At 40.4% G+C, this 16,703-nt stretch overlaps 1 protein-coding gene across 3 annotated transcripts in view; it reads left to right on the forward strand.

The window, feature by feature from the left end:
* cep85l (centrosomal protein 85, like) overlaps window positions 1-14,540 on the forward strand; it is a 274,781-nt gene extending 260,241 nt beyond the window's left edge. For all 3 annotated transcript variants that reach the window (XM_067984681.1, XM_067984679.1, XM_067984680.1), the window contains exons 10-13: window positions 1,693-1,743; window positions 3,585-3,692; window positions 6,528-6,753; window positions 8,568-14,540. In XM_067984681.1, coding sequence (XP_067840782.1) covers window positions 1,693-1,743; window positions 3,585-3,692; window positions 6,528-6,753; window positions 8,568-8,731 — 549 coding nt within the window. In that variant the 3' untranslated portion in view covers window positions 8,732-14,540. The remainder of the gene's footprint in view (window positions 1-1,692; window positions 1,744-3,584; window positions 3,693-6,527; window positions 6,754-8,567) is intronic.
* Window positions 14,541-16,703: the final 2,163 nt, after the last annotated feature.

A 16,703-nucleotide genomic window follows, 5' to 3' on the forward strand; every position in this document is an offset into this window, starting at 1 on the left:
TATATCATCCTATATTATCAGGGCTACCACCCCCCACCCCCCAAACCCTCCTTTTCCATTTTGTCTGTCTTTTCTAAAAGTCGAGTACCCTGGAATATTTAGTTCCCAAACCTGGTCACCCTGCAACCCCATCTCAGTAATGGTTACTAGATCAAATGCATTTATCTCTATTTGTGCCGTTAATTCCTCTATTTTGTTACGAATGCTTCATGCATTCAGATATAGCACCTTTTATTTTAACCTTTTACTATTTTTCCCTGATGTGACCTTAGTTACTAATGCCCTATTACCTTTGTTAAACTCTGTCCCTTCCTGACACACAGCTTGTTTTTACCCAAATCACTACTCTGCTCTACAGACATGAATTTCCCTTTAGACTTATAAATTTACCCTTACCTGAACCCTCCACCTCCCCTCTTATTGGTTTAAAGCCTTATCTACCGCCCTAGTTATTCGATTCGCCAGGACACTGGTCCCAGCCCAGTTTAAGTGGAGTCTGTCCCAATGGAACACCTTCTTCTTTCCCCATTGTTAGAGTGAAGAAACAAGTCATTTGACCCATTAAGCAGGGGTAGGCCCGTCTAGTTATGCTGGAGCAAAAATAGATATTTGAATCCAGTCCCTTGTGGCTCAATAAGCATAAGCAAAAACAATCTAATTCAATAGTTCCAAAAACTCTTTATAACTATCTCCACTAAAAAAAACCAACCTCTTATACACAGTCTTGAAAATTTTAATTGATACAGCATCCACAGCCTTTTGGTGGAGAGAGTTCTAGATTTCCACTACCCTCTTTGTGAAAAAATATTCCCGATTTCACTCCTAAATCGCCCAGTTCTAATTTTAAGATTATGTTCTTTTATTCTGGAATTCAGGAACTTCGACACCCAGCATATCTGGTTCCTGACCTAGTGTCCGGCTGTTCAGTGTGTGTTTTTCTTCATGTCTTCTCTCTCATCTACTGCTCTTCTGTTTTTGTCTCGCACCTCCTTCCCTTCAGCAATGTGTATCTGTCTCTCTCTCTTCTCTATCCCTTCTGGCTCTCTCACTTCCTTCCCTCTGTCTCTGTTTCCCTCCATTCTGTGTGGTCTCTCTTCCATCCCTTTGCTCTCTCACCTTCTTTTCTTTTTATCTGGGTCTCTGTCCCTTGTGTGTGTACCTCATTCCCTTCTTGTTCCTCTCTCCTACCTTTTTGTTTTCTAACTGTCTCTCACCTCATTTTCCTTGTGTATTTGTCTGTCTCTCTTCCCCTTCTGTGTATATGTATCCATGTGTGTTTCTCTTTCTTTACCCAATGTTCTTATTTCCTTCTGTGTCTCTCCCTCCTTTTATGTCCGTTTCTCCAACTTTTCTCTCCTCTTCTGATTCCTTCCTCTTTCCCCTTATTTGCGAACTTGCCTGAAGAACATGTGCTGACATATTAATGCCGAACATAAGATTGTTTTTTTTTCTGAAAACAGCATTTTTACCTCTTGCAGGTCTGTGTTTATACATGTCTGCTCATTTGAAGTAGATTTTTGAAATGTAAGGCTACTGAAAACAAACATCACAAACATGCTGCTAATGGAGAAAGTGCCAGGCTTGTAGCAGCTGTAACAATAATCATGATTAAGTGAGTGTGAATCTTGGTTGTCGGGCTGGAGTCAGTGCACTGATGCATAGCTTCTGGTTTGGTTTTCCTTTTGTCTGCAGGTCATTGACAATCAACAACAGCAAATAGAAAATTGTAACCTGGAGAAACAGGTAATTACATTTTCTGCAGTAGTAAAGTTTGCATTGGTGAAGAGATCTCTAAAGAGGGCACTAAAAGAACTGATTTTCACTTCACTAAGAATTTGTATATTCACAATGTATGTGCTTGTAGTTATTTGTGAATTTAGAAACAACGGCCCCAAAAACCATATTCAGGCACACTGAGGAGATGCCCGTCTGTGGCCTCCATCGCTAACCCCAAAGTGGGATAAGGGGGAGGGGCCAGGAGGTGTGGACCTCTGTCAGGTTGGAGGCATAACTGTGGTAATGCCCCACCTGTCCAAAGAGGCTAGGAACACTGGCTGAAGCTTGCTAGGCTGGGGAGGGGGTGCCCCCTGGAAAGGTAATGGGTCTCTGTTAGGGGACTGTTTGTAATTAAAATAAATTGTACTACCACGACCTTTGGAGATTCAGGCCTCGACCTCCATGTGGGCCCCATTTCCTCCAGGTGTTGGGGAGATACGGCTAGTGAGACCAGGCATACCTGCAGCGGCACTATGCAGGGTCCTGACAGAGCTGGGGTGCACTCCCCATTGTGTCAATGGCCTTGTAGGGGTGGATGGATTTAAGGTGGAGAGCTGGTCCATCTGGGTCCCGGCTTAGTTTACAGCCAGCCATTCAGGTGGAATCCCACTGAAATTCCAATGAGTGTCCACTGGAACAGTGGCAGAATTTGGGCCCCAATTTCTTTATTCTCAAAACAGTTTGTGTTTATTTAAACATCTTGTTTAAATGGATCAATATCTTCAATCGTGATCTTTTCTACCTCATTCTTGAAAATGAACTGGGCAGAATGGGAATTTAAGCTGAATAGAAAGAAGCTGAACAGTGTGGAGGAACACAGAGACCGAGGGGTCCAAATATATAAAAGTACACATGCAGGCAGATAAAACCATAAAAAGGTGAATAGCATTTTGGGTTTTATTAATAGGGGCATCAAGTACAATGATAAACTTGGTCAAGGCAATGCTTAGGCCACAGATAGAGTACTGTGTGCTGTTTTGTGCTCCCCAGGGTTAAATAGTATTAATCTTGGAGTGCTGAGAGAGACCAGGGAGGGGTTTTGTGGAGCACTGACAATCATTGTGAGGGAGTAACTGGACACTGGAGAGGTACCAGTAGATTGCAAAGAGGCTAATATGGTGCCCATATTCATAAAAGGTAACAAAACTCAGGCAACCATAGGTCCAATAGTCTTATGTGAATTCTGTGTAAAATAATGGAATCAATTGTCAGGAGTAAACTTGGGGAATATTTGTACAGCAATGACCTAGTTAACAGCAACCAGCATGGATTCAAAAGGGAAAATTTGCCTGGCCAACCTCCTAGACTTCAATTGCAGGGAAATAGCGACCACCCTTTGGATGCCCAAGGTCTACCTGATTTAATTTTTAGATAGGCCTGTAAATTGGGTATCCAGCATTCCCACCAGAAACACACATAGGCAAATCGGGGTCCTACGCCTGTTATAAGATCTCGTCTGCAATTTTCAAGTACAAATGAGCACTCTTCCACTGCCCCAGCTGAAATCAGGTAACTCAGCACAGACCAAGGATCAAACCTGGGACATTCCCGATCGGTGTGATTCAGCGGCTCACTGCTTAAACCAGCTAAGCTGTTGGGCGGACCTGTCACAAATTTTGATTTTGTAATCTCTAAATCGGTGTGTGAAGCATTCTAATGTTATGACAGTGGTCTGCTTATCCTAATGTAAACTTTCATCTATTGCTATGCAATCTTCAAAATGGCTGTCACAAGGAGGTTAGTTAGTTAGTTGTTGCAGTGCCGTTTTTCAGTCAGATGTTCACCAACTGCTGTGATACATTTTGAAGGCTATGGAGGAAAGGTTGACACAAGAAAAGTCTGCTTCACAGACCTTCCAGAAGGAGCTTGGAGAGACACAGAGGAATCTGCAGCTTCTGAAGGAACTCATGGAAGATGTGAGTAGACATGTTGTATTGTATCTGCTGTGTGGTTGATGTGCATAATATTGGTGTTATTGTAACATTCAAGTAACTAAATTCAGTCCAGACAGACAAAGACAAATTCAGTTGCTTTTATGATAAAACTGGTCTGCTGCCGTAACTTGGAACCCCAGGGGAAATGGCCTAAGCAGCTACAAATGACCATCTGCACTGTTTCTACAGGGGTTCCACTGACCCCCGTCCAAAGTTATAAACAAAACTCTGAAGTGTATTTCCAGAGAAGTAAATACATTTGACTTGCAAACCCAAAAATACTTACAAAACTAAGTGTACATTGTAAACTATTGTGCAATTTAATAAATAGAAAATAATTATGTTAGTATAGATTAAAACAAGAGCGATTTATTTTTACGTCTTGCCGACAGCAAGTGCATTAACACCACACAATTATTAGTGCTGATACCTAATTTTTCAGAATGCCAGGTGCACATCCATAAAATATTGCATTGTAACATTCTCTGTCTTACAAAAGCTACATATTCCAAAAATGATAAATCTGATCTCAGAAATAAGGAGTCTATGAAACATTCAGATTCAATGTACCGCTGCCAAAGGTCAAATTATTAATAAAGACAAAAATGAAAAACAGCAGAATGCAGATGTAAAATTGAAGACACAAATGTTTCTGACAATCACAGTCCATGGATGCCCAGAGATTACAGCATTAATAACTAGGACTTAATGAGTCTGTGTTATGGTTTCTAAAAAATAATAACCATTAAAACACCCCGGACATGGACTTCCATGCTTCAGCAGTAAAATAAATGACAGCAAACTTTGCTGTGTGCAAATCTCGGCTGCTGACAAATACAAGTGCTGACAAATTACTCATTGTAAAGGGAGCAGTGGACCAGATAGGATTATAAAATCACAGCTGGCCTATCATTTTGAGTGATTATTATTGGAAAATTAGATCCCATTTATTCGACTGCTTTCTCTTTACTATAAGAACACAACCAACTAAAACTGGTTGACAGGGCCTATGTGCATCAGTGTTGGGTGAGTATAGATTCACAACCTAGCCAGAGCTGAACAAAGGCCATTTAAATTCATCATTGAAGAGAAAGGCAACACATCTATTACCTTCCTGAGAAACCTAGAGCTTATAACACCAAATGTAAGCATTCACAAAGCATTAGCTGGAGGGGGTCACCTGCAGACCCATAAGTATCAATAAAAGATAACAATGAAAATAATTTGAACATAAAAATGTTTCTGGCAATTGCAAGCCAAAATAGTTCATAGATTTCAGTATTAAGAACTAGTACTTGACAAGCCTGAGTTATTGGACTTTTTATAGAAATTATTGACTTCAGAAAAGATTTCACTCTTTCTAGGCCATGGTACATTAAAGATTTCATCTATGGATCAATACATTGAAATGGCAGACCAGCAGTGAGATATATTTGAATCTGAGATGGATATAGTGCAGGTTAAATACATTTTGACTTTAAGTAAACAGTGTGTGTCAAAGGCTGCAGTTCCATTGATAAATTGAAAGGCTAGACCAAAAATTAGGTTTATAAAAGTATATGATAAATGCAGGGAGATAATAAAAAAAATGGGAAAAGTACAAGAATTGCAAAAGTTATGGAAGAGAAGCAAAAAAAAAGAGAGAGATTAGGAAGGGAAAAAGGGATTATGAAAGATGACTGACTATCACCTTAAAGAGAAATAGCAAGGGCTTTTTTAGGCATGTAAGAAGTCAAAGGATAGTCAAAGGGGAGGAACCAGTTGGAGGTCCAGCCAAAGAAAGATGTTTTTTTAAATGGGCCTTTTTCCAGGAAGGCCACGTTGGGTGGGTGCTTCTTGCCCAAGGAAACTCCCAGTGCTGGCCCATGGACTGAGACCCAGTGTAACCAAATCCCTGCTCAGTTTCCACCTCATTAGTCCTTACCTGTACTGATAACATCTCCAATTTGCTGAAACCAAGGAATTTCAGGGCCAGGGTTATTGGAATGCTTTATGACAAGTAGCTATTGAGGCAGAGGTTATAACATCATTTAAAATAGAATATTATGAGAATTTGAAAACAGAGAATATAAAATGATACAGGGAAACAGCAGGAAAATAGGATTAGAGAGTTTCAGTTAAAGAGCTGGCACCAGCACAGATACAATGGGCCAAATGGCCTCCTTATATAAGGTATTGGTGAGACCGCACCTGGAATACTGCATTCAGTTTTGGTCTCCATACTTAAGAAAAGACATACTTGCTCTCGAGGCAGTACAAAGAAGGTTCACTCGGTTAATCCCGGGGATGAGGGGGCGGACATATGAGGAGAGGTTGAGTAGATTGGGACTCTACTCATTGGAGTTCAGAAGAATGAGAGGCGATCTTATTGAAACATATAAGATTGTGGAGGGGCTTGATCGGGTGGATGCGGTAAGGATGTTCCCAAGGATGGGTGAAACTAGAACGAGGGGGCATAATCTTAGAATAAGGGGCTGCTCTTTCAAAACTGAGATGAGGAGAAACTTCTTCACTCAGAGGGTAGTAGGTCTGTGGAATTTGCTGCCCCAGGAAGCTACATCATTAAATAAATTTAAAACAGAAATAGACAATTTCCTAGAAGTAAAGGGAATTAGGGGTTACGGGGAGCGGGCAGGAAATTGGACATGAATTTAGATTTGAGGTTAGGATCAGATCAGCCATGATCTTATTGAATGGCGGAGCAGGCTCGAGGGGCCGATTGGCCTATTCCTGCTCCTATTTCTTATGTTCTTATGTTCTTTGCTGTAATTTCTATGATACCCACACGTGACCAATTTTTTAATATCTTCTTTGAAGTTTTCCTCAAAGAACCAAAGACTGTCGGAGCAAAATTCAACCTTTGAAAAACAATCACAGGAAAGTGAGGAGCCCAGACAATCCTCAGCAGAGGAGATGCCAGCCATCCAAAATCTACTGAAGGAAATGACCTACTGTCTGAATGACCTGCGCGCACTGTGCAATATTCTTACTCAGAGAGCACAGGGCAAGGAGCCAAACCTTTCGCTGCTACTTGGGATACAATGTAAGTATGCTTTTGAACATTAGTCAACCTCCTGTAGCTTTGCCGACAGGGAGTCAAGCCTGAGTGTAGTTTTCAAGTGATGCAGGGTTAGAGGGCAGAAGATAATTAGACCAGGGTGTGCCGGCATAACTAAAACACCATTTTAAAGTCCTTATTTTTGTATGATGCTTTGATTTTCTATTATTTATAGTTAACTGTGCCCAAGGTATGCCTATTTCAAGGGCACAAAGCACAGGAAAAAAAAGGTGGAGACCCTTTCCACTCTATTCTTTTGCACTTCACACATATTTTCTGGGATAGACCCAAGTGGGGGCAAAGAGCCTCCACCTGGAAGAGGCAGAAACATTTATATATCACACTAATGAGGTAGGAATGATGTCAACACTCCTCCCACCTCGTTTTCCTAGGTTTCTAGCAGACGGCAGAAGCCAGCTTGCTTTCTGATGGTGGTTCTTCGTGGTTGTGCCGAGACCATTCAGTTTGGAGGATCTGATAAGGGGGCTGTCTGTAACCTCCTCCCTCCTCTGGGAGGATCAGAATAGCAGGAAGCTGTCTGGCTGCTGTTTTTAAACAGCAGCTGGGAGGCCGTGAAGCCAGCAACCATTACCGCTGCTGCAAGTCCATCTTACTTCCCCAATTTTTGGTGCATTCCAAGTGCTGGGAGTTTGTTGGGATCATGATGACTTGAACCCTGAAATATGGATGGGTTGAGGCCCATTCAGGTGCACTCAGCACATCTCACGCTGGGTGTGGGAGAGAATAGTCATTCCCATCAGCTCTGTATGTTTATACCATATTCATTGGGACATGGGTGATTCAATATATTTTCATTTTTCCTTGGTTTCTCTTTTGATGGTTTGATTTAGCTATGGGTCAGCACCTTGTTCCTTTCCTTCATCTCTGGGACTTGGTATGACCCCAGTGCAGACTCTCTGTGCTACTAAAAAGGATCCTATGTGAAATGAGCTTGGCTGTGTCAACCCAGTTCTTGGTAACAAGTTCATTTACCCATAACTCAAACTAATAGGCTGTCGAACTTTACCCACAACAATTGACACTATAGTAGAGAAAAATGCAGTAGGCTGTGCTTGTGTGAATTTGGGGTTAAATTAAATTGCTGAGGAGAGTAGAAGATGCATTGCCCTTGGAGTGCTTAATTCTGAGACTGGGTGTAAACAATAGGAAAATGTTGTATCCCCCATGCTCTTGATGAGCACACAAATCCACCCCCCCCCAGCCCAAAAAAAATTACGGACCATATCACTTTGTAACATGTTTGCAAGTCAAAAATATTGTGGTGCTAATCAAGAGAGGGTGTCTAATATAAATAATTATATTAAATAAATAATTATTGGTTGGCCCTGTCCAGCTGAATTTTTACTTTGTATGTCAAGATTATTGGGAATTTATGGGAACAGATAAATTGGTTCTTTCTAAGGGTTCATTTTAATCGAGGTTTCAGCTCGACTACTAACTACTTTTGGAATCGAAGCAGGATGGGAGATAAATATGAATTAACAGTGTTGTTGTGGAGAGGTTTAACTCTAATCAAAGTTGCGTAAATATATGAAATTGTAACTTATAGGTGCAATCTTGGCTTTAACGTTTTCTTTTATTAGAAAAAGCTATTGAAATCAGTTGCTCAAAGATATATTTTCTCTGTTCACTACTCAGCAAAAGATTAGGAATATAAAATGGGAAACAACACTTTACACACACACAACCACTTTTTCACTAAAATAATACACATAAGAAAATATATCCCTTTGTTACAAGATTTGTGTAGTAACTAATGTTTTGTGTTTCTTTAACAGCTCTGCACAGTTCAGGTGATGAAGGAGAGAATTACCAGAGTGGAGAATTACTTTCAAAGAAGCTATCTGATGTCTGTCAATTACGGAAAGATATTGATGAATTAAGGACCATAATATCAGATCGGTATGCTCAGGATATGGGTGACAACTGTATTACTCAGTGACAATATGTGTTTATTTTGCAGCAATAAGAGCATTGACTGTAAGACTGCTTTATTACGGTCCTGTGCATTTCCATTAAAGAGCCATTAAGCAAAGTCGCAGCTAGCATCTGAAAGAATGAGCCATGAATGAAGCTGTTGTTTTATTGAAGAATGTTGTTATAGAATAATGTGGAATGTATGAAAATTTGTTCGCAGTTAGTTATTTTTTTCATTTAAAACTACTGAAGGTAGAACCAAGCTGCAACAAATATGATTTAAATTAAAGCTATTTTCTTTGATAGGGGGAGATTTTTTTTTCTAATTTGAATCTGGTGACAATACTGAGTAGATTTGGGTTGGTTATAAGGCATGATAATATTGCTGGGTTTCACTCTAAACTTAAGTTTCAAACTTTTAAGTTTGAATCTTCAAGGGCTTAAATGGCAAACTTTACCGACCAGGAAGATCTATGATTTAATGCCCAGTTTGTGTTGTGTTAGCCATTCTCAGCCAGGTTGGAGAGAGAGGCTTTACAATTTACCTCAGCGTCTGAGCTAATAAGGGAAAAATTAACCAGGGTGCCTGCTCCTGATTGCTATCCAGTTGACAAGTGCTTATGATCAAGTATTAGACTTGGCTGTGAAGTTCCGCCCTCTTCCATCATGGGTGAATGAATGACAATATTCACTGTCTGGGCTTACACATGAAGAATACCCAATTAGGAGAGGTACCAGAGGTTGGTAGGTGACTGTAGAACTGTCCTGTAGAATGAATCACCTCCTTCCTGACAGGAGAGGTGAAAGATTGGAAGGGACAGAGTTGTTTGAATAGGAAGTGAACAATTTCATATATATTTGAATGGAGCAAACACAAACATTCAGATGAACGTGGACTGTGGAACAACATTGCTGGCCATTACTGATAAAATGCAACTTAAAGTATTTTACACAGGTGGCGACTACGATTGAGTTCCAAAACACAGGTCTAAATTTAGATTTACTGGACCATAGTCAAGCTTAATTGCACCCCCAAACCCCACTCATTGTACCAATACTTCCTCAATAATTCCATGATGTGGAATTATTCATTTCATTTCGTTCACCTGAGGAAGGAGGAAGCCTCCGAAAGCTTGTGAATTTAAAATAAAATTGCTGGACTATAACTTGGTGTTGTAAAATTGTTTTCAATAATTCCAGCCTGGGAAGGTTTCTTTCACTTTACCAGAAATGTACTCCTATTCATAAACTTAATCATGGGTTTTTTGCAGTCAAAACTGAATTACAGGTAAATTTGGGCTGTGCATGCAAGTGTGGAACACACTGTAAACTAGTATGACCAGAACTCAGGTGGGGGGGGGAGAAAAAAGAAAAAAACATCAAGAAAACAGAAGGAATCCACTGTTCATTGAGACAACTATATCTGGCTATACACCATTTTGGAACACTGCAATAACCTTTTCATTATACCACAGCTAACCTGATATAACAATTTGAAATATCTGGTCAGACAGATTTTACTTCTCATAGTCAGTTTAACCTAGTTGTATGACACACTGATTCACATTTCTGGAGTCTTAAGTTTAGATTTAGCCCCTCAAAGATATATCATTTAAAGGATCTATTACAATTTGACCATCATTCGTTGGATTTTATGATACCCACATAAAATGTAATCTGCCAATCCCAGCTCTGAGCTCCTGCAACTCCATGTTTAAACCCCTCCAATCAGGTTTCCACCCTTGCCACAGCACTGAAATGGCCCTTATCAAAGTCACAAACAATATCCTATATGACTGACCATGGTAAACTATCCCTTCTCATCCTTCTTGAACTTTCTGCAGCCTTTGACATGGTTAATCACAACATCCTCTTCGAATGGCTCTCCTCCATTGTCGCCAAATCCCCCATCAACTTCCTAGGGGTCACCATTGACCAGAAACTTAACTGGACCAGCCATATAAATACTGTGGCTACAAGAGCAGGTTAGAGGCTGGGTATTCTGCGGCGAGTAACTCACCTCCCGACTCCCTAAAGCCTTTTCACCATCTACAAGGCACAAGTCAGGAGTGTGATGGAATACTCTCCACTTGCCTGGATGAGTGCAGCTCCAACAGCACTCAAGAAGCTTGACACCATCCAGGACAAAGCAGCCTGCTTGATTGGCACCCCATCCACCACCCTAAACATTCACTCCCTTCATCATGGGCGCACTGTGGCTGCAGTGTGTACCATCCACAGGATGCACTGCAGCAATTCGCCAAGGCTTTTTCGACAGCACCTCCCAAACCCGCGACCTCTACCACTTAGAAGGACAAGAGCAGCAGGTACATGGGAACAACACCACCTGCACATTCCCCTCCAAGTCACACACCATCCTGACTTGGAAATATATCGCCGTTCCTTCATCATTGCTGGGTCAAAATCCTGGAACTCCCTTCCTAACAGCACTGTGGGAGAACCTTCACCACACAGACTGCAGCGGTTCAAAGCAGCAGCTCACCACCACCTTCTCAAGGGCAATTAGGGATGGGCAATAAATGCTGGCCTTGCCAGCAGCGCCCAAATCCCATGAACAAATTTTTAAAAAGAGGTACTCTGTAGCTGCCTGTTACCTGAAGCCAAGGTTAGATCTGCTAGATAGTGAGATAATCAAGTTTTCCATTTTTTAAAAAACCTTTCATGTGAGTCAGTGGTAATTAGTTTCACTGCAAACAGTGTGGACAGATCTTTGAAATAATTTGGGAATTTAATTCTAACTGGCAACTCAACTATCTTAAATTGGTCCACCACATTAATTGTCATATAGAACCAACTTAGGGCATCTGAGCAGTGGTAGAATTCATCTCCAGGTAGATAAGTATTTTGATCCAAAATTTATACAGAAAGCCAAACCACTACAGTCGAGAAACACCCTCTAAATACAAAATTAGCACTGTGTTCAAGGAACAGCCACCTTGTGTTTCAACAAATGTGAAAAGCACGACTGTTTTCAAAATCTCATTACTTCCCAAATGGGTGCAAGGCAAGTGGAAGGGCAGATGCTTATTTATCTTTATTCCAAGCAACTGGTAAAAAGCATTTGAAAGCAGCCCAGGGATAACGGTCTGATTATCTATTCCTCTATGAGAAGGCACCTGCATCTAGTGAGTGCCTCCCCACAGCACCATTACTGAGATTGGGAGCTCAGCAGAGTGGGAAAAAAAATCCAATTTTGTGTTGACGCACCAATGTACTGTACCACTGAATATGGAAATTGATTGTGCCTATGGCTTTAGAGTTAATAATTAATTGGTTCTTCCCAGATCACTGCTCTAATACTTTTTCATTTAGTGGAGCATATTGGATTTTTAGATGGAGTGTTTTTGAAACCAACAATAGTGCATGTGGTCTTTTTTTAGAATCAGGTGAATTGTGAAGTAAAATAAGCAGAGTGCAAGAGATAAGTATAATTGTGTTACTTTCATGCCGAAATATTGTTTTTTTGTACAACAAAATCTACAAGAGGGTTTTTGGAATTTGAGTCCATATAAAGTGCTCGTGCTTTCTAATTTTACAGTGTTAACTGGACTTGGTATGGAGTCATTGACATTTTTTAACCATGGAATTCATACAAAGTATCGCAATAAGCTATTAAAGTGTGTATGCAATAACTGAAAATGTTCTAACTGCATAATGGTAGTTTATTATTTGTCACACCTATCTCTGTTAACTGAGTGGCCTGACCCTAACCCTAACCCATTCCCCTCCTTCTCCGTAGTACACACTGGCACTCATAACAAAAACTGTGAGCTAGATCATTACAAACTTTGCAGTACTTCTGGAAAAAAAGTCTAATTTTGACACCAAGTGCTGATTCTAACTGGTCCTGATTGTAGTTCAGTTCCCAGTGCTCTTTCCCTCTCCAATGATGTCATTGCCTTCCCAGCGACTGCTGACACCACCCTCCTCAATATGTCTGTTTAGCTTTCCAATGTTGCCATTGTCTTCATTAAGATCACCTTTCCCAGTATTGCCATTATATTTCTGGAGGCTACGAGTACCACTTTTCCTAATATTGCCACTTGACTCCACATCACCATTAATTTCCTAGAGACGAACAATGTCAACCTAACCACTGTTGCCACTTCCCCCAGTGTTACCTTCGATTCTTGGAGGCTGGGAAATTTCCGCTATATGCTACTTGTGATAAAATTACAAGGCTGTTTTTTAATAAACAGGTTTCTGATTTTGTTACACCTAATGCATTGAGCAAATTTTAACCCCATTGTATCTAATGTATCCCTTTTGCGGCCCATGGTACCAATGCTCTTTCCAGTCCTACCACTGCATTCTTACATTTAAACCCCCAATAACGAAGATTTATTGCACTTAGGTTTTCGTACCTGTACATTTTAAAGCAGAAAATCGGACATAGCAAATTAATTCCCTTAACAAACTCCAAATTGGTGTACAGCACGCTTCAAAGTATAAGAAGCTACTGAAACTCTACATGACACTAATTAAGTATTTTTTCCCCAGTTTCATCTGTTCACCCTTCATCCCCGAGGGTAATGATTCACACTGGATGTCGGCAGCCCTTCAGTGCTGACCCCAAGTGGCCACTCCACATCTGAGGGTTGGCCTGCAGGTTAATGGGGGAAATCACCCAAGTCTGAACCTATCCTCATCTGACATCCACATGTGTGTACTTTCCTGCAGGAGTCACTGACCAGGGATAAGGGTCCTAGCTTGATTTTCCCCTCTTTGTGGCCTAGGGATACTGAGGCCAATTTAGTGCCTCCATGCTGCCCTGGATATCAATTAACAGCACAGACTGTGCATCAAAGTTGAACTTTCCTAGTATGTACGGTTCATTACCACATCTGGCAGTCCATTTGCCCACAGAGCCATAGGATGACCTGGTACACATGAGTTGTTAGCTCTTATGTTACCTATAGGATTATTTTGGCATAGACATTCACTAATATTTTATAGTTAAAATGTTTTGTGCATCACCTATCAGCTTGGTGCACACCTCCCATCTGCTTTGTCATCTGAGCTTGCCTGCCCTGGCAGAAGGGAAGAAAGACCCAATTAGTGCGATGTAGATTATTATATTCTGAAGCAGTGGCAGCTCCACCTCTCACTTACTCCCTTTGTGCCTTGGGCCCAGTCTACTTTCTCAACTTGGTTTCCCTTCCAGTCTGTTCCCTCCCTCCTTGCCCGTGATGATTCCCCATGAGTTGAGCTGCCCAAACTCACCTGCCACCAACAGCCCTTCCTTCCACCTGATCCCTCCTTGCTTCAGGCCCTGCTAGTCTCCTGTTCACTGTACTCATACCTTCTGCCCATGAGCAACTTGGTGGGAAGTGCACCAGTGTATTCATTATAAATGGATCAAGAGCTGAGTACTTTCCATGAACCATTGTATTACTGGTAATGCTTCCCAAACTTAAATAAAATCAAATTCTACCTGTAAACTATGCACCTCATAACATGGGAGCTGTGGTGACTATGACTGTAATAGGTTACATGCTTTGTAATGATTTTCCTGTTGCTTTTAGTTTTATATCTATCTATATGAAAGGGAAGAACTTCAGTGACAGGGCCTTAGACAAAGATCTTATTGTAAAATAAAGAAACTGCTAACTGGCACTTTGAAAGGATATATTTTGCCTCTGTTTCTACTGTTTTTAAACATTAAGTTTACAGCTAGATATTTTATGCCAAAGTTCTATTTATATTACATTTTGTAAATATTGTAATGGCTACTATTTTTCCACCTTGAAAGTGTTTTGTTTTTGTATGTACAGAAGTGCAATAACATTTTTATATAATGAAATTAAAGTTTGTTGTGCAGAATTCTGTAGTTGTGTGAAAGATGAGTTTGTTGCCCACAAAATGAACATTGCTGTAATTTCACAAAATATTTTATTTATCAGCCAGCTGCAGCCTCATTATGGTTTACACGTTGACAGCAAATTGGAAATTGGAAGACCTCACCAACACATTACCCATGTGACCCTCCCACACACAGACTGACACGTACATTTTCATAGAGTATCACAGACAACAAATAGATATTGCAATGATGACTTTCACATTTCAACAAATTTATTTATTTAACTAAGACTTTGTCAATTATTTTTGCACATTACTTCTTATTTTTGCTCTTATTTTCCTTTATCATTTAGTTCTGTGTTTTATCTTTGTTTTTTCTATTTTGTTTCCTCTGTTTTTCAATATTTTTTCTTTCATGTTTACTTTTTTCTCCCCTGTACATACTACAGAAGATAGAGCCTGAAGAAAAGAAGGGGAGGTGCCCTGTATATCAAAATGGTTACAGCTTGGGCCTTAGAAACACCATTTCCTTGCTTTTAAGTCCTTAAATCCTTTAAAGATTGTCAATCAATTATAATCAAAGCAGCAATACTATTTTGATAATTAAGAATAGCACAGAGTCTCATAATATTTTTCTAAAGCTAGACCACAATATCATGAAGACAGCATGGAAGAGGTAAGGCAAACCAAGTGTCATTGAGCAGCCAGTCTATATTTTAACAAACCAAGTGGGGGATGTATCTTAGATCTGGGTAGTACAGCTTTTAAGCATACTTACAAGGCTAACAACTTGAAATACTATTGTATAGTAAGTCAAATGAGATGAACAATTTAACCATATGAAGACATACCCTTAACACTGTTGTCTTCTAAGTTGAGGTAGCACATATCAAGTAACTACTTTCACAAAGCCATTATTGACAAAAAAAACAAATATACAATTATGTCTGACGTTACACATGAATAAGTTCAGATAAACAATTCCTCATTCTGCATTGAATTGTAAGAAGCAATTTATAAAGTAACAACCATTTACATAGCACTGGATGTGGTATTTACACTTACCTTACTAACTGATTAATTCATAAGAATTAAAGCAGCTACTTCCCTTGGCGTCCTTTGTGACCCCAAGGTGAGCTTCCAACCACATATCTACTCCATCACAAAGACCGCCTACTTCCACTTCCATGACATCTCCCGTCTTCACCCCTGCCGCAGCTCTTCTGCTGCTGAAACCCTCATCTATGCCTTTGTTACCTCTAGACTCGACGATTCCAATGCTCTCCTGGCCGGCCTCCCATCTTCTACTCTCCATAAACTTGAGCTCATCCAAAACTCTGCTGCCCATATCCTAATTCGCATCAAGTCCTGTTCACCCATCACGCCTGTGCTCGCTGACCTACATTGGCTCCTGATCCAGGAACACCTCAATTTTAAAATTCTCATCCTTGATTTCTAATCCCTCCATAGCCTTGCCGCTCCCTATCTCTAACCTCCTCCAGCCCTACAACGCTCCAAGACCTCTGTGCTCCTCCAATTCTTGCCTCTTGCACATCCCTGATTTTAATTGCTGCATTATTGGCGGTCGTGGCTCCACCTAGGCACTTTCAGCTGCCTAGGCCCTAAGCTCTGGAATTCTCCCCATAAACCTCTCTGCCTCTCTCTCCTCCTTTAAAATGCTCCTTAAAATCTCTCTTTGACCAAGCTTTTGGTCATCTGTCCTAATATCTCCTTATGTGGGCCAGCGTCAAATTGTGTTTGATAATCACTCCTGTGAAGCACCTTGGGATGTTTTACTACGTTAAAGGTGCTATATAAATGCAAGTTGTTGTTGTTGAAATAGAGGAAAAACAACACATTTTTAAATTCCTATTTGGGACAAATACTGCTGCTGATTTTTTTTTATATGCACTAAAAATAAACCAGTGCAAATATCACAATTTGTGACATCACTCATCCTACCCAGAAGAAAGGAAAGAACTTGCATTTATATAGTGCCTTATCACATACACTAGGCAGCCCAGAAAGACTTAGAATACTTTTTAAAGTGCAGCTACCGTTCCTTTGGTGGCAAATGTGGCTGTCAATTTGCACACCTTAAACCCTCTATCCTGCCCCCTGCATCCAACAACAAGTGAGAGGAGCTCATGTATTTTATTGTTTAGATGTACCAC

Source organism: Heptranchias perlo, chromosome 5, assembly GCF_035084215.1.
Source record: "Heptranchias perlo isolate sHepPer1 chromosome 5, sHepPer1.hap1, whole genome shotgun sequence".
Lineage (NCBI taxonomy): Eukaryota > Metazoa > Chordata > Chondrichthyes > Hexanchiformes > Hexanchidae > Heptranchias > Heptranchias perlo.